This window comes from Zonotrichia albicollis, chromosome 13 (assembly GCF_047830755.1).
Source record: "Zonotrichia albicollis isolate bZonAlb1 chromosome 13, bZonAlb1.hap1, whole genome shotgun sequence".
NCBI lineage: Eukaryota > Metazoa > Chordata > Aves > Passeriformes > Passerellidae > Zonotrichia > Zonotrichia albicollis.
Window position 1 is genome coordinate 13,845,784 of NC_133831.1, and position 18,526 is coordinate 13,864,309.

General features: G+C 38.2%; 1 protein-coding gene across 2 annotated transcripts; it reads right to left on the reverse strand.

Moving 5' to 3' along the window:
- Nucleotides 1–3,050: 3,050 nt before the first annotated feature.
- GPATCH1 (G-patch domain containing 1) lies at nucleotides 3,051–18,308 on the reverse strand. Of its 2 annotated transcripts, none has more exons than XM_005492544.4 (20): nucleotides 18,203–18,308; nucleotides 17,131–17,265; nucleotides 16,763–16,848; nucleotides 16,227–16,387; nucleotides 15,778–15,875; nucleotides 15,582–15,640; nucleotides 15,012–15,257; nucleotides 14,082–14,229; nucleotides 13,277–13,356; nucleotides 11,479–11,683; nucleotides 10,613–10,900; nucleotides 8,717–8,898; nucleotides 8,237–8,364; nucleotides 7,836–7,969; nucleotides 7,338–7,507; nucleotides 6,031–6,241; nucleotides 5,206–5,316; nucleotides 4,596–4,720; nucleotides 3,934–4,079; nucleotides 3,051–3,356 (listed from the first exon to the last, which is right to left on the reverse strand). In XM_005492544.4, exons 1-20 carry the CDS (start codon nucleotides 18,273–18,275, stop codon nucleotides 3,335–3,337), a joined length of 2,808 nt encoding a protein of 935 aa, XP_005492601.2. In that variant the 5' UTR covers nucleotides 18,276–18,308; the 3' UTR covers nucleotides 3,051–3,334. The 2 variants fall into 2 exon arrangements, with proteins under 2 accessions (XP_005492601.2, XP_005492599.2); XM_005492542.4 differs by having other exon boundaries at nucleotides 6,031–6,244.
- Nucleotides 18,309–18,526: the final 218 nt, after the last annotated feature.

Sequence of the window (18,526 nt, forward strand, 5' to 3'; positions counted from 1 at the left end):
CTTGCAAGAAAGATGGAGAGAGACTGTTGGCAGGGGCTGCAGGAAAAGGGGAAATGGCTACAGGCTAAAAGAGGGTAAATTTAGATTGGTGTTAGGAGGAGGTTCTCTGCTCTGAGGCTGGTGAGGAGGCCCAGAGGAGCTGTGGGTGCTGCATCCCTGGCAGGCTCCAAGGCCCCAAGGCCAGGCTGGACAGGACTTGGAGCAGCCTGGAACAGTAGAAGGAGTCCCTGCCCATAGCAGGGGCTGGAACTGGATGATCTTTAAGGCTCCTTCCAACCCAAACAATTGTGTTTCTATGAAGTTCTTCAGTAAAACAAATAAAAATACAAATCAAGATTTCCAAATGGATTATGGTGCCCACCTGACTGCAAGCATCCACCACAAAACCCCATGAGGATTGCTGACATGCAGAGTAACTCCCATTTCAGAGTATCACAGGATCAGCCATCATACCTTCACTAGGTAAACCATCTTCCATTTCCATGATTAACCTAATTTCTACAATCTACAATCTGCTTATACATTTTTGTTTGTGTAAGTACAAAGAAGTTTTAGAATCAGTCAGAAAGTAGGCAACATAAGCTCCCTTCATGATGTGTTCTTTCATTTGTCTTCAATATGAGAATAAAATCTTGTATATCTGACTGCAACTGCCCTTTTTGACACCAAATTTCAGATCTAGAGCTGCTCCCTCACAAGGGCTTTCACTGGAAGGAGCTAACCTGCTAACTTGGCAGCCCTTGATAACAGACAAAACTTGAAAGTAAATTTATTTTTCACTTTTGCACTTATTTTCTCAGTGTGTGTCAATGTACTGACACCAGAATGATTAGGAATGTCTCTAAGATCAAAGAAAGAAAAGATCAAAGCTACTGAGTGCTCCTGTTCTATTGAATCAAAAAAGTCTTGCAGTCAAAACTGCCCTTCCAGACTTAGCCAGCCTTGTCTGCTGCATGCACTATTAATTTTTGTTTTCCCAAAGATATGTGCACTGTCAGTTCCAGAGATACTGTTTGTTGTCAAGAACTTCAAATGCTTTCTCAGTACAGCCAGTCATTTGGTATCTGCTCTTTCAAAGGGGAAAAAAGAGAATGCCAGAGAGAAAATTGTCAGGGCTGGCCTAGTCCCCCATGATCCAAATCCACCATACTCTCCTGAATTCTGTTTGCTTCAGCTGTTGCTGTAGGGCAGGAAATCAGGCCTTTTTTACTATATTTTACATAATCTTGCCCGTACAGTGCTGTCAGGAAGTTCCCAATACTCAGGGAAATACTTTTAGATAGATTTTGAAAAAGAATCATTGCTCAACAAGTGTTAAAACTTCCTTAGATAAAAATTAGAGAGAGAAAATTTCTTAAACAGAAGTTAGAGACTTCAGACAAGTGGCACATTATACTCTTTTCAGCAAAAAGAAGATTCCAGGATCTATTATACTTTAAAAAAATTAATGGATTATCTTCTTATTTTCTGGTCTTGATTTCAGTTTACTTATACATAACAGAGCTAAATAGCATTTTGCTGAAGACAGAAAAATAAAAGTTCCAGTTCTGAGTTCAGACAAAGCAGGACAGTTTGGAACTGTCAATCTGACAGTTATTCAGCTGTACATCTCATGACTAACACACTGAGACTCTTATTTTTATATCTCAGATCTACAATATCTGCTTACAGTTGCCACATGTTTATTTACTTGTCATTAAAAGATGTGACTTTTTCCTGGTTTCTTTGAGCTTGGCTAACAATGCTGCTAAGCTGAACCTTGTCTGGTCTTTCTGTGCTTTTGTGCTTCTTGGGCCTTTTCAGTATGAAAGAGCTTCTGGTTGTGGTAGAAACCTGGCACTTCACAGCAGGAAATCAACATTTCAGACACTTCCTTAAATGATTTCATCTGAATTAATTTGACATTAATGCACTACTACTCATTACCCATTTCTAGATGGAGTCATGCTGTTTAATGTCTGCAGATCTCAAAGCTGCAGTGTGCTCAGCACTCAGGGGTTCATATGAGCTGAGTTCAGTCCACGAGGGGGAGTGTGAAAGCAGGAGCCACAGGAGAAAGGATCCTGAGTTCCACTTGACAGCAAAGTTCACATCCTTGGAGCAGATTTACTGAATCTGGTTAAGAAAAAATGCTGATGGATGGGGACTGTGTTTTTGTTTTTCTGGATATTTGTTTTCAAACTCTTCTTCCTCTGAAAAAGAAAAATCTTTACATCTCATGAAGCCTCTCAAGTCTTTCAAACACTTTTTCCCTTGATTGTGGCCCATCAAAATGAGCACATGGAGCTCTTAGGCCACATGTTCTGGCCAAGACTTACAAATTCTGGCAAAGATAATTTGAAAAGTCTTTTCTTCACTCAGTTGGGAGTTTGCTTCTGACTGTCAAGCATGTGTTTGTGTGAACAGAGCTACCAAACACCAGCTGCCACAAACATCAACCCCACAGAAAGTGTCAGGGAGCTTTCCATCCCTGGGCTGCCAGCAGCCCCCCAGAGCCCTGAACCCACCCTCCTGCAGGGCTCCAAGCTGCCCCACAGCTGCTCCCCACCACCTCTCTATTAGTTCATGGCTCATATTTAAATTATTCTGCATTAATCTAAATTATTCTAAATTATTTCTATATGCCAACTGCAGATAAAAAGTAGCATGAACAGTTTTCTTTGTAACTACATAAAATGAGGCAGTTTCTAATCATACATAATCTTTTAGCTCATTAGCTGTGATAATTTATGTGAGATGAACTGTGCAGGGTCAGTTGGGCTTTTGATGATCCTGATAGGTCCCTTCCAACTCAGCATATTCTGTGATTCTGTCAAAGGTTAATGATTTAGAGCTGCTGTAGTAAATGTTATACAATTTGGAGAGGCAAAAATAACAGCTGGATACTCAAAAACTGCAATGTGAAATTCTACATTAGTTTCAATAAAAGTACTTGCACCCAATAAAATTTTTACATTGCTTTAGTTTAACTTCCTAACTTAACTCAGACTGGAAGTTACTCTCCAGCATTTTAGAGGTCCTAGGCATAACAAATTATCACTATACAAAACTTATTTGTAATAATAAAGTTTATTAAAATGCTTTGTTTTATTAAATAAAACAGAGCCTGCAGTATTTCAGATGATTATGCCCAGAAAGGGGTCTTTTCAGTGTTCTATAACCCATACATTTGAGCTCATGGAACATCATAAACATATGCACATGTACTTTGAAAGCAATTCAATATGAATACTGTATCTATAGTGCTGCACATTATACACCACTGATCTACCATCACAGAGGAGATCAAAACTCAGATCAAGTCACACAACACTGAAGAACACAAGAGAGCTCTTCAATACTGGAGTTGTTTTAATCTGAAAGGAAGGAAAAAAAGGAAAAAGGTTACACTCAACAGTCACACACCACAATATGAACATTTCATTACTTGAGCAGTTTCTTAAACCTTAGTTACAGAGAGAGAAATCTGAGTTGTATCAGATAAAAACATTTGGCACCATGAAGCATTGGTGCCACACAACAGATCTCTCTGAATGGAATCTTAGCAGACAAGGTTTCTCCCAATGTTCCCAGGCAAAGAGAAGTAGATAAATGAAAATATCAATTTCCAACCTGCATTAGTTCAATTTTTAATTCCAGTTCAAAATACCTTCCAAAAGTATCAGTCATCTTTAATTTTAATGTCCATTAGCTCTGCTAGGCCTGTGTGTTTAGCTATCTTTAGGCTTCTATCCTAAAATTAATTACCCTCTAGATTAAAATGTCCAATATTTGTACTCTTTCCTCACCAAAGTGAGCAATATTTTATCTTCATAAAGAAACTGGCTTATTCACATTTGCTGCAAATAGGTTCACTAGAATGACAGCTCATAAACTGATGTTTTAGTTATTCACTGTTAAATTTGCAAGTGTTTAAGTAACCTTTCTGCTTACCTTCTAAGAAGTTCTTTAGGTGACAAGCCTGTGGTATCCATATCACTAAGGCTGTCACTGCTATCTGTAGTGTCTGAGCTGCTGTCTTTTTCTGATTTTTTATTCTTGTGTTTTCCTTTGCTTTTCTGCTTCTTATGCTTCTTTTTCTGTAAAAAGAACAGAAATAATCCTTTACCTCCTTGTGGAAGACTTGGATTTTTCTGAATGTCAACAGAAGAAAAAAGTTAATTTCAGTATGGACTCAAAGCTTAACTGAAACAGAACACCTATCAATGATTCTTTTCCACTACTCAGACTAAGCTTAAAGAAAAACAATTATAAACCAAAATCCATTTAATCCAAGCACTCAAATCTCCCTAAAGCAGATGTTTCATTTCAGTTATTTGAATATAAGGCATGAATGCAATTCCCAGAATGTGTCAGACATCTTCCACACAGAACATGAAACCACCCACACTATTGTACCTGTAGTCCCCTGTGTGCATATGGGAAAAGCAGCATCACAGTGGGGTAATTTTCTGGTTTCAAAACATCAACAAGATTCTGTTGCTTAAATTCTACTCCCAGTATATATTTTTCTACAACCAAGCATAAATAATAAAACATTTTGAAAGGCAGATCAAAGAATCAATAAATCAGAAATCAGTATTTAAATTTATTACCTTTTCCTTTTTTCGTTTGCGTTCTTTCTTAGTCTTGTGCCTCTCCCTGATTTTCCTATGCTTCTCTTTCCTGCTAGGCCCAGGAAAAGTGGTTGGCACCTCTGTTTGTTGTTGCCAAGTAGTGCCTAAAGTACAAAGCAAATGTATAAATATTTAAAAAAAACCCAACAAAAATAGGGTAATTTGGTTATTACCCTATTCCCTATACCCTATTATTCTGTATTACTTTTAATCTAATCTGATAATTAAAAAACAAAACCCCTTACTTTAAAAAGAAAATTACATGTCTAAAACTCCCACCTGCAACACCCCTATTGTAATTAAATGCCTTTGCAATCTGTTAAAAAATTAAATTGCAAGACTATCCTATATTTTCACATCCATTTTTTATCATTACCTCTGTAGAGTTAAAACAAACCTGGCACACAGGCAAAGAGGTTCCTGTTGTGGGTCAGAGCATGGAAACAAAACATTTGGTGATGCCTGTTTACATAGCACACATTTAAGAGATAGATGGCCCATTCACAAATGCTTATCATTTTATATGCTTATCATTTTGTATTTTATATATAATTTCAGTATTTACATTCTAGATGCTTAGAGAACCTACCGGAAGAAAAAGCTGGTGGCAACTTTGGTCCAAATTCCTCTGCTGCATCCAGCTCCTGCTTTGAAGTAGGCAATGAAGGAATGCCAGAATCAGCTGTAGCAGTCACATTCTCTAAGAAAAAACACCAAAACTTGCTCTATTTAAAAGGAAAATAAGAAAATACTTTTTCCAAGAAGTGTTGAAGAAAGTTCAAAGAGACTTTCTAAAAACCTTTAAGAAAGCAAACTGATCAGCATCCTCTATCTCTATGGACTGCTTTGGCCAACTGTGTAGCTGCCATTCTGAAACATGTCAACATACTGTAGGGCTTTTTTCTTTTAAATCAAAATTTACCTTTTAAACTATAAGTTATTAATTAAATTGCTATTAGTGTATTTCTTTGCTTCCCTTTTGTAACAGTACTATTTTTCCATTACTCAGGATGAATAAAAAACTCCATGAGCTGGATAAGGTTAACAAACACGACCAAGTTAAATGTTAATAGAACCAGCTGTGACAGTAAGTGAACAAAGTATTTTCATTTGAAGTATGTTCTTACAGCAGATGTTCTGCTCCCCCTCAGTGTGTAACAGGCATGTTCCATACAGCAGTTTGCCTGCAAACTCCACACAAAAGGTGCATGGCAATGCTAAGAACACTGTAACATGCAAGGCCCTATTCAGTGCTGTATTATTTGCATTTTCCACACAACCAGCTCTGCCAATCTCTGATGATCTGCACTGGTTAGCACTGTCCTAACAGTCCAAGAATGTGTGATTCAAAAGTGGAACTTTTACAAGGTATGTATTTTATATTACATAAAAATGAACTTCTAGTAAGTGCTACCTTGTAAATTAGAGGAAGAACTGTCTGCTACATCAACTGGCTTGGTGGTTTCTGACTGTCTTTCTGAAGTAGTTGGTTGCTCTTCTTCATCACTCTCTTCTTCTTCAGAGGAAGATGATTTTTCATCTGAGGAGCTCACAAAGATGGCCTTAAATAAGTCCATGGGTGGTCGTTTGCTTTCTTCCTCCTGATCCTTATCTTCCTCAGCTGCCTGCTAAAGAGCATCACAACAAAGTGTATTTAGGCACTAAAGAAACTAACAATCTCTCTCTGATAGGAATAACCTCAAGCATGCTGACAGGTATTTACAGAACATTTGGATGGCACAACAGCTGTGAAATAAACAATCTTAGTCCCAAATAGTAAAGCTCTGAAACGCTGAGGAACTAAGCCAGTGTCCTATGAAGAGTAGTACAGTTTGTGAAAATAGATCCCCAGGTATTATAAATTCTAATTCATTAACTCAAACTTCAATTGTATAATATCAAATTTAAACAAAAGGAAAACATCACATTTCTCCCCAAAATATGCACTCTGTTCTATGGAAAGGAGAAATAAATACATTCTGTGCCTGTGAGCAGAGTGATGGCAAAGTTACTGAATTTAGTTCCCAGACTACTGGGCTACATTTTTTCTTCTCTTAAGCCCTACTTCAAGTATAATCAGAGGTAAGCTGCAAACATCTGGCATGCCAGAGTTATAACCTCAAAGTGCCATCTCATGCCTCTGCTCATCCTGAGTTGGCTCTTTTGCAAACTGATCTGTATTCACATATCACAGGCATATTTTATGAAAAATGCCTTCATTAAGATTTTTTTCTCCTGAGAAGCTGAGAGGCCTCAGAAATTAAATGCAAACAATGGTTATCTGCTGCTGTGGAATGCAACAGGTGCATCTGTGATTGGTCTCATGGGTTGTTTTTAATTAATGGCCAATCACAGTCAGCTGGCTTGGACTCTCTGGTCAGTCACAAGACTTTATTATCATTCCATTCCTTTCCTTGCTAGCCTTCTGATTAAATCCTTTCTTCTATTCTTTTACTATAGTTTTAATATATCATTTTCTTTTAATATAATATATATCATAAAATAATAAATCAGCCTTCTGAAACATGGAGTCAGATCCTTGTCTCTTCCCTCATCCTGAGACCCCTGCGAACAGCACCACATTCATATATTAACAATTCATATTAACAAATATAAACAATATTAACATATACAAACAATTCATATATTAACCCATCTTATTTCTGGGTTTTCAAAGTTTACAGCTGTTCCCTTTAAGTTCAAACCCTGTTGTAAACTCACCACAGAGGGAGGAGTTTCAGTTGTCCCAGTTCCACATTCTTCTTTGGCTGGCACCGGGGGCTGCTGCTGAGCATCAGCTTTTGATCTAGCAAGGCTGATGAATTCACTGATGGAATCTTTCTTCTCCTTCTCTTTGTCTGACACATCCCACCTTGAAGATTTCTTTGGTTCTAAAACATCCAAAATATTCAAATCACCTGCATGCCAAATTGTTCTGCATTTCAAGGCCTACTTGATTTTAAATTACTCTGCTTCTTCAGTTTGACATTTTTTAAATCTTTCTAATGAATACTTGACCTATAAATGTCTTTTAGGTAGAAGAAATTAGCTTTATATCACTAACTTCAGTTTTTATGTCACTGAATTTTTATTTCAATTCCTTTGTTTGGGTTTTTTTTAATGAAAAAAATCATGTGGCTAGGTTCTCAATGAGAAAAATGCCTTTTCTGTACTATTATCCCATGTATAGCTAAATTAATAAAGTAACAACAAACTTACTGTTGAGACTGTTGCTCTCTTGGATCTTTTCATTTGTTGCTTGAGTTGCAGATGTGGTGGGCTCAGTCACAGTTAAGAAATTAAAAACAGAATACTTGTCTCGTTTCACTTTTGGCAAACCCACTACAGAAGAACTAGAGGGAAATAAAATTGTTTGCTGATTATTGTATTAAACACAGGAAAGTTCTCAAATTAGCTACAACAACCTGAACTCCTACAGTAGTCCTTCAAATGCATGCTATTTTATCAGAGGTCACCATATTTTGTGACACAAATCAAAACTTTGGGCAGTTCTGTATCACCTTATGACACAAGAAAACATCAAGCCAGATTTTCCACAAGCAAATGAAAAACTCAGAATTTATAAAAAGTTTTAAAAATATAAGTATGAATTCTCTTACTCAGGATATGGATCACGAACATTAAATCTTTTACACAGCAGCTTATCAGGATGCCATTCAAAGTTGTCTCTGGTGAGTTTGCCAAACATCTTCATCTTCACAGCTGTTTCCTTATCATCAATATCATTCTGAAAAAGTCCAACATTTAGAGCTGGTAAATAATTTGTGTAAAGAGAGATATAAATTGTATTTTATATACAATTGCAATGTGCAGAATTTACATTCTTTAATTTACAGAATTAATTGCAGAATTTACGCTCACAAAAATCTTACTGAACTGGTCTAAGATTTATGAACAGGACAAATCCATCAATATTTAAATGCTGTTTAACAAAGACTACTCTGTTTGCACCAAGTGTTTTCAAAAGCTGCTAAACAGAAGGGCAAGAAAACAATGACATATTTTCATCAGAGTTTAAAAGGAAAAGTCAGGGCTAAGGCAACAACTGCAGCTCCAATGTGTTAAAAGACAGCAAATACCTCTTGGTCTCGAGGAACTTCAACTTTGTCAACATCATCTTCATATTTGGCCCTGGTGAACCTGGATGAGAGAGTGGAGTTTGAGGACCTGTAGAACATTGCTGCACGGAAGAACTCCTCCTGTTCTCTGCCTCGCTCCCACTCCGTCATGTTCTGGTCAAAAAACCTCTCCAGTCTTTCTCCTGTAGGATGAGGAGAGGAATTCTTAGCAGAGATGCTTTGGGTCAACACTTTTCAAACAAAAAATTACATTCTTGCAAGTATTTAATGAATATTTATCTTAAGGGTAATATTAATCTCAACTGTGTTAATCCCTGATAAATGGAGGTCGTTTTTCAAGACAGCAAGAATGACAGCATTTGCCAAATGCTAAATTGATATTTTAAGTAATTTTACTTGTAAAACTGATTCCTTATTCATTGTCCTTTAAAGAATGTTCAAAATACTTAATGGGTTTAACAGGTGATTAAAACAAAAAGTGTAACCCAAAGCTTTATCAAATAGCTAAAACACAGAACAGAATAATTTAAGCCTGCCTATGCTTGGTAATTTGCTGGTCTATAACTGCCCAGTGATAAATAGAGAGTTTGCACACAGGTTTACAGCAACAGTTCAGTTTGTCTCCCAGAAGGAAGAGGAAATAACTCCAGCCAAGCAAATACACTTACAGTAAAACAGACCTTTAACCATTCCAGTTATTTATACATTTTCATCATAATGACTAGGGAGGCACTTACAGTCATAACACAGTCATAATTGGGAATACTCAACTTTACCCAGGGAAAATCCCAGTCTTGAACCAAGCTATGGATTCAAAGCTCAAGTAGTCTGTCCCAATGCAGTAACCAGAAGAGGCTACTGACCAGAAAATATTTATTTTATATCATGAAAATTACTTAAAAAAGACAAAAAAATCCCAAATCACAACTAAAACAACAAACCCAGGTTTTCCACCTGTCACCATATGCTTTCCTCTGTCAAATTTCCCTAGTGTCCATTTTCTTCTTCCCCAGTAGCCCCTGTGGACTTCAAAATTGGGAAAAAAACCCAAGCCTTTTTTAAAGTTCATTTCAAGGCAATTTAAAGTCATGGGCTGATGATGAATAAACTCCCTAGAACAATTTCAGCTTTTCATGCCTTACAGAAAAGTCACAGAACTGAAGACCTCACCACAAGGCATTGTGAGTACCTAGTTTAATCTAATATACACCACAGTGTCATTTAATATCAAAAACCTAAACAAAATGGAAGGAGACTGAAACAGCATGAAAAGAGATGATGAAGGAGGTTGGATGTCTTTTGGTTTGGAGTAAGAGCTCTGCATGGATGCTGTGTTTTTACAGTCATAGATCTTTCTGAGAAGAACATAAGTGACAGCAGAAGTTTGAGAATCTGAAGGACATGCAGTAGAAGTGTGAAATACTTCATTCACTTTAGGGTTCTTATCTTCCCCTGGTGCAGAGGGAATGGGATTTCTTTTGATTCTACTGTTACCCAATCTTCTTTCTGCCTTTATATGATCTGGCAGTTTAGCTCCTCAAAGAGAAACAAACTAAATTAAAAGGCTTGTTCCACTGACCAAAGCTGAAGTGTACCTTCAAATGAAATAAAGGAAATCCAGGAAATGAAGCAGACCTGAACTTCTGCTACATCACAGAAGTATGAAATGTAATGCCTAAAACCAAGACTTGCTGACAACTGAATAACTGAGCAGTTCTCTTGAAATCAACATGACTAAGTATCAGTAAAGATTTCTGTAAACATTGGTCCTGAAAAGAAGTAAAAGTGCTGTGAAATTCAGGAAGAGCACTCATTGTCAATATAAAATGCATTGGGGGAAAAAAAAAAAGTGGGGTAGGGGAGAGGAAGGAAAAAATAAATCAAGAAATATTTTACCTCTTTCTCCTTGTTTAAGACTTTTCACAAAATTTTCATATCTTTTTTGTTTTTCTGGGTTTTTTGCAAATGGTTTGAAGTCACTAGAACCAGCATTTGCTAACTGGCCTCCTAGCAGAGTCTGCCATTTGTGAGCATCATCTTCTCTGGAGGCCAGCTGGAATCTGCTACTTGGGGACTGCTGAGACATTGGTTTTGCTTTCATTTGTTGTTCAGATGCTTGTTTCACTTGTTTGAGTCTTTCTCTATCTTTCTCAGACAGATATTCCAAAACAGAAGGAGCTGGACCTAAAGCAGAAAAAAAGCAGTGAAAGATAAAGAGAAATGAAAAATTACTAGAACTATTTCTTCCACTTTAGTAGAAGAAAAATCCCTACCACATGTGTATAAATACAGATTAAATGCTCTTAAGCAGAAATTAACAATAAAATGGCATAAATGGCAAATAAAAATTTGGCCACAGTTACATCTTTGATGCTATTTACATATAACTTGATAAAGTTTACTATTGTAGATACAAATGTGAGCCACAGTTATAAATTATACTATCTGAATGGATTTCAGTAAAATATTTTACAGAAAAAATTATCACAGCCTGTTATATTCATAAAAGGCCACAACTCTAACAAAAAAACAATCCAACACATACTTTTTGTCTTTAAAATATTTAAGTAAATTAATATACAGACAATTATGTCAACAATTCACCAGCTGAGATGAAACTGAACAATGAAATGGTAACTAGATTTGATATATTTATGTTAGAAAATAAGCACTCAAGGCCAGAGCAAATTCTTAGTGCTCTCTAACTACACATACAAACACGTGTGAAACACAAGCAAAGCCAGGCTCGGGGATGTTCCCACCTTTCAGCTCAGCCTCCCCCAGCTGCTCCCTCCTCTGAGCTGCATTCAGAGCGTGCCTGCAGGGCTGGGCCGGGTCACTCTCCAGTTTGCCAGCTGACTGCTCCAAGGCGCTGCGCAGGGCGCAGCTCTCACCGCCAGGGGGCAGCAGCGGCCGGAAGCGATGGACTGGCCTGTAAGTGCGGGGCAGGCTGGGCGGGGGATAAATCTGGGGGGAAAGGGAACAAAACAAAAACCCTCTGAGAGAGAGAGGCAACTCTGTGTGCAACACCTACAAATGTGCTCCAGAAAAAGCTCAACCTAAGAATTCCTCTATTTCCATCTTAGAGTAGAAAGGATAGTACAAGCTACCAAAGCTGTTCTCGGGGTAACAGGGTAGCTATAGATCCAACGGTGTCAGGAACTCGCTCACTCGCTGCGGCAAAAAGTCCAAATATGGACAACACTGGACAAATCTAAACTAGCTTTTTTTTATTGTTGGCACATCAGTCTCAGAACATTGTTACAATGGAATTAGGTGTTAACAGCTGGCTGGCTTACTGGGAAATGTCTTTGAAGGTGGGGTAATACAGAATGACATAAAATCATCTCAGTTTAGATTTCAGCCAATCACACAAAAACAAGACATACTGACAAGCTTTCCATCTAACTTTATAAAACATATGTAATGGTAGTTAAAACAAAGACTATTTCATAAGAAACAAAAAACAGAGTTCTATTCATGGTAACCTTCTAAAGATATACATTAAATAAACTTATTGCCATCCTAAAGCCAATTCTACAAAGTCCTATTGTTATTTGTCACGTCTACTGCTTAAGAAACTTTTCTGCTTGCTTAGGAAACTTTTCTGCTGTAACAGAACTTCGGGCCACATCCTGAGGCCTAAATACTCTTTTTTAACCATTTCCTAAAAACCCTCTGACTTTATAGATTCCAACAGCTACCAATTCCTACAGACTGGTAAGTGGCACCGTAATACAAACCCTGGGAATAAAACTATTGACAATAGATTTACAGCTATGGAAAAATATGAAATGTGCACATTAAGTGACAGAAAAATTAACCAGTCTTAGGATGTACTGCTTTTATTTGAGAAAACACCTTTTAATATTGCTTAATATTTTTTAACACAAGTCAAATGATTTAGTCAATTGGATTACTGAGTACTTCCATGCTTACTATATTTTAACATCTTTCAAAGTGCATTTCCCCCAATGTTCTTCATCCAAGTTGTTACTTAAAGGGTTATCTCTGTGCTCCCTATAGGATGGGATTTTATATACCACACAAATACTCTTCCTTAGAAAGAGGACCCTGTCATATAATTGTTTGTCATTCTAATTTATGCAAATATATATGGCATGAATTATGTAAACCTGAAGATAGGACTAAGAAATTAAATTGTCAGCAAAGTGGACAAAGCATGAGGCCTGCTTTTTACAGAACACTGAATGTTACATGTGAAAGATCTAGAACCAAAATATGTGGGGTTTTTTTATTATTATTTAAGTTAAATTAAACCATTCCTCCAACTTTATAGAAAGTAGCAGTGAACAGTGTGGAAGGCATTTGTTCAAAGCCAGGACCCAGGCAAAGGTTAAATACCTTCAGGAGCCTGATAAATTTTAGGTTTCTATTAAACAGCCCCCAGTGCTATAATTTTGTTCATTCAGCAATTTTTACTGCTGACCAAACCATTTATTTCTAAGAACAGAAAAACACCAAGAAGCAGCAGAGTCCACACTGTTCACATGATGAATGATGTTATTCTTAATATATAAAATATCCCTATCTGCTTACCTTGACTGGAGCTGATGGTTTTGATGCCAAGGAAAAACCAGCCAAGACTTTGCCTATATATTTAAAATCTCTTTCAGGCCCTAAAAAATGATCATAGATACAATATTTAAAACATGCATGATAGGCAATTTTTTTTTCTGAATATTTTCCATATGCCACTGTCTATTATGAGTCATAATTGAAGTTTGTCTTCACCCTTCATTTAAAATTAAGGGTTCTGATTCTGGATTAGTATTCTACAAATAAAAACTGCTCCCAGAGTGACTGCTGAAGGCTGAACCAGGCTTACAGTGAAGCAGCAGCATCCACACTGTGCACAGCCAACACCCTCAGTGCCACCAATGTGTACAACCAACACGAACAGCTGCTCCACAATTACAACAGCATTTCATGCATTTACACAGTGCAGTAAAAATAAAGCGGCACCAAGATACAATTGACAAAAATGATCTGAAAATACACAAGTTCATCTAAAACAAAAGTTCTCTTTTTAAGTGCTGGGCCATATTTTGTAACTGTGATTCACAATCACTTGTTTCCTTCAGTGAAACTGAGCACTGTATCTCACAAAGCAGCAGATATTGTCCTTTTAAAAAAATAGCTTTGAGAGTTTAATCTACACTGGGATTAGTAGAGGACTTTGGAAATTATTTCTGTAATTGAACACCTCAATATAGAAGTAGGACTAGTTGAATTTTCAGATATCAAGTCTGAAAATTACAATATATGGCAAATACAGAATACATTTCTTATTTTTTTCCCCCCGATATTACACTCACTCTTTAAAGAGAACCACAATTCTTACTTTTTTTGGATTTGTACTGTTTTGGTGCTGTCCAGCCATACAAGCCATCCCCAGGCTCCTCATCCTTTAGAATTGTATCATATTTTGACAGTGTGTCAGTTGCATAAATATCATCATCTTCTTCCTCTAGAGCTCCTACACCAAAAGCCTAAAATACAGATTTTAAATGAGAACTCAAGAGTGGAAAAACTTTGAAGTCACACATCAGAACACATCTACATGGATATCTATCCATCTATAGAAAGTCTACAGTACAAATATAGATACACTGGGAAAAATGCAGAGTTACACCACAGAAACTGAGGTGGAAAACACCCCACACCTCAGTGAGCACAAAAGCAACAAAAGCAAACACATTCCAGTCCCTTGGCAGGGAGGGACAGCAAGTTTGGTGTGTACAAGAAATGGACAGCAGCCTAATTCCACCAAAATAACACATATAATCTGACTAAGAGCAGGTTAAGTTCTCAAAAGGAAAAAATATGGCAGTTAACAGGGAAATTAAACAAGCAGAATTCCCAGAAAATATAAACTGACAGTGCTTCTAGAGAAGAACTACAAATACCCTGGAGCAACACAAAACCTCTCTAGCTGACAGATACAGCATTACTGAAAGTACAATAGACAAAAAACATAAACTAAAAACAAACTGAATATTAACTTTATCTCATCACAGTAACACAGAACATTTTTCCATCCAGCTACTCAGAGTAGCTGAGTAGTTTTACAATTGTCTTTTACAGTTTCAGTAAGTGAAGGCATTTGAGAGTTCTAAGGATTTTTCCACATCTTCAAAATAAGTTTTTAAAAAATCCTATTCTCAAATCACACTTAACATTTCTTACAATATTACAATGAGCTTTTCACTTAAAACAAAATTTATGTGGCTTTACTACACTAATGGTAAAATGCATTAAAAAATGTCCTTACCTGACCTGTAATACCCAGTTTTCTTCCTTTGCTGTGTCTCAGATCACCAAGTAAGTTGCTTGTTTCTTCAGAGCCACCTGTGAAGAGGTTCAGGTGTTCTCTTCCAGAGGCACCAAACAAGGCTTGAGAGGGGTCCAAACCCTTGTAGCCAAGTCCATGGACATTCTCTTTTGGAGTCAAGTCCACAGGCATTACATCCTTCGGTGCAAAGGTCACGTTCTCTGGCTGGTATTCATCCTCTTCATCCTTGTACAAAATAAAAATTTACAAGAGCAAATATGACTAAAAGTTCTGTATGCTGAGCTTCTACAACATTCAGTTAATATGAGCCTAGGCAAATTTGCATTTTCTGAATTCTGTATGAACTAAACCTTCTTACGTAGCAAAAGAAATTTAAATATTAACACCTTTCTTCACATTAAGCATAGAAAGTATTTATAAACACTTTTAAGAAGATTTGAAACTGCATTTTAAAATACTGTTTGAGGATATTAAAGAGGTTGTTTTGTTCTTTAATCTGTTATCACATATTCTTACAAAAGCCAACAGACCACTTTGCCTGTTCAGTACCTCAGAACCCTCAGACAGTCCAGGTGGTAAAGCACAACCATAAATCTTCACTGTAGGATCTGCAAGAGACACCATAACACCATATTACATTAATAAAAACAAAAAGAGGGTTTAAAATCAACTTTCTCATCAGTCTATGAACGTTAACTTTTACTAACAAGGAAGTTAATTAGCTGAGGCAGTTCCGTGAACTCACCAGGTTTCTGCCTGCGTGGCTTTCGTTTGACTCGTGGGCCAATTCCTTGTCCTTCTTTCCAGCCCATTTTTCTTAACAGTTCAACCCCCACTGTGATTCTGAAAAGAAAAAGGAAACAAAACCCAAAATTACTTCAAACCACACCTTTATTATCTGTTGATAAATAATGCACATATATAATATTTGAACTTCTAGTTTTATATCCCGCTTTAAAATCAAACCTGCAAGTGTTACTACTTGCATACACAGCAGCTGTCAGTTTATAAACGTTTATTTGGTGCAAGTTTGCACATTCAAAACAAAAATCCAGATGGAGGTCACTTAGGAAATATAGCACTGCAGGATCTTCCAGTCTAACAACTGCAGTGGCCAAACATTCCTTTTCTAAGCAATACAACACTTCTAAGTAAAATGAATGGTTTGGCAAAGTTTCAGGTGAATTTACTTACTTAGATGGTCCAATTAAATCATCAAATGCAGTGGTTCCTGGAATGGGAGCAACTACTCCTGCAATCTGCCTAGCTTTCTCCTTTATTCTGTCTTTAGCTTTAGATGCAAAATCATCTGTAGTTGTAATATCTTTTGGTGCTATCCCAAATTCACTAAGATCCTGCAAATACACACATAATGAAAACATTTAGATTAAACATCCTTCAAGTTCTTACTGTAATAGTAATGAAAATGGCATATGACCTTCCTATAGGCTTATTTTCTCAAACCACTTATGCAGTTGTTTTTGCAATAACTTTAGTGGAAATATCTTAAACAGTTTCAAAAGTATTTGCATTTTCTGATAAGGTGAAAAGGTTGAGTTCTGGTTTTATTTTTTAATAGTGACATTACAGGAGCTTTTTAAATGAACCCATGAAATAGTCTGTAAAAGCTAGTAGGATAATACTCTATACAAGAAGTAATTTTAAGGTTAGTTCAATTTTTGCTGTCATGGCAACTATTTAACAAGTTTTCAATTCCTTTCTAAATTTACCTCTTCATCCATGAAGTCTTCTGGTCCAAAAACAGTTCTGTCTGCTCTCTTCTGCCGTGATGACACAAAAGCTGATGGCGTCCATCCTTTAAAGAAGGCAAATATTTAAGTAACATACTTAAGGCAACAAAGTACTCAAAAACAATTCAAACATTTCAACCTTACATCTTAAGGATACACCAAAGAAATATTTGTAAAATTACAGTCCAAAAACTCAGGGAGAAATAATTTCAGCAATACTATTTCAATTATTCGCAGTATAAGGAATAGCAGGAACAAAAATGCTTAGTGACAGTTAATGTGTTTTCACTAGCATGACAATATGATTCTCAATATAACCATTCCCAGAAGACAGCAAAATATCTGACCTTCCTTTGTCCCAACGGTGTTGAAGTAGCCAGCAGAAAAGCCACCAGTGAATGCACCATGGAAACGCTGGTATCGTCCCTTTGCATCCTTAACAGTCTGCTCTTGGAGAGGAACTGGCTTTTTAATTCGTTCACCTACAATCAAATAAACCAGAAAGTAAAACACGATTTTACATGAAGGAACAATTTCCCACTTCCTCCAGAAGCTGTATCTTCCTTTTAAGAACAGGATCAAACACTAGCCACCCTGATGTGGAAATCACCACATTTCATTTATTTCCACTCCATTGTAACTATTCATGTACACCATTGATAAAGGAAAAGCATGAAGTGTTCACATCAAAATCCTCAGTTCTACTGATTTCTGAGAACATTGCATTTTTTCTTGTGAAAGGAAACTTTTAAAGTATGCAAGATTTCTGGCAGGATTTCTTCCCTTCAGTAATTGCTTGAGAAACTACACATCAAAACTGTATAAAATGAAACAAAACACAAAACCCAGAGACTTTGACACAAACATTTACCTCTTTTTAACAACATTTCTTTAATAAAGAGGCACAGACTTGGGAGCCACAATTGTACATTAGTCCTGGCCCTGTCCATCTCAACCACACAAGCATTAGACGGTCAGATTAGCATAACTGCGTACATTTGAAGTGTTTTATTTGAACTGTACTGGGGTTTTTGGGGGGTGAGGAGGACAGAAGCAGACACTGGCACCCGGCTGCAGCTGACACAACCGCGGGGGTACCGCAGCCGCAGTGCTACCGAGGCCTTTCTTCCCCCGCTCCGCCCGCCCTGTGCTGGGCCATCCTCCCGCAGCACAGCTCTGCTGCCGAGCAAGGTTCCCCGCAGCAGGAGCAGGGGGAGCAGGTCTGTGCTGGGCCCACACACCGCAGCCCCTCACAGTACGGGCTGCACGGCATTCAGCCGGGAACAGAACCGGACCGGACCGCGCAGGCCCTCCGGGATACCCCGGCCCCAGCGCCTCACGCCGGGCCGCTCTGCAGCGCTCGCATTGACAGAGGGAGGGAGGAAGGAGGAGCAGACGAACCTCCCGGGGGTCCCTTACCCTCCTGCAGCGGCTGCAGCGCGCTTCCATAGCTCACCAAGTCCTCCTCCTCGCTGTCGCTGCTCTCCGCCATCTTGCACGACGGTGGCCGCGCGGGACACAGCGGCGTCACAAACGGAGGCGGAGCCGCGCAGCGCCGGCCCCTCCCAGCACCGGGAGCGCTCTGCGATGGAGCGGCGCCCTGCCCCGCCGGGACGGGAGCGGCACCGGCACCCTGCCCCGCCGGGATCCCGCCGGCGGGATGGGAGCGGCACCAGCACCGGCACCCTGCCCCGCCGGGACCCCGCCGGCGGGATGGGAGCGGCACCAGCACCGGCACCCTGC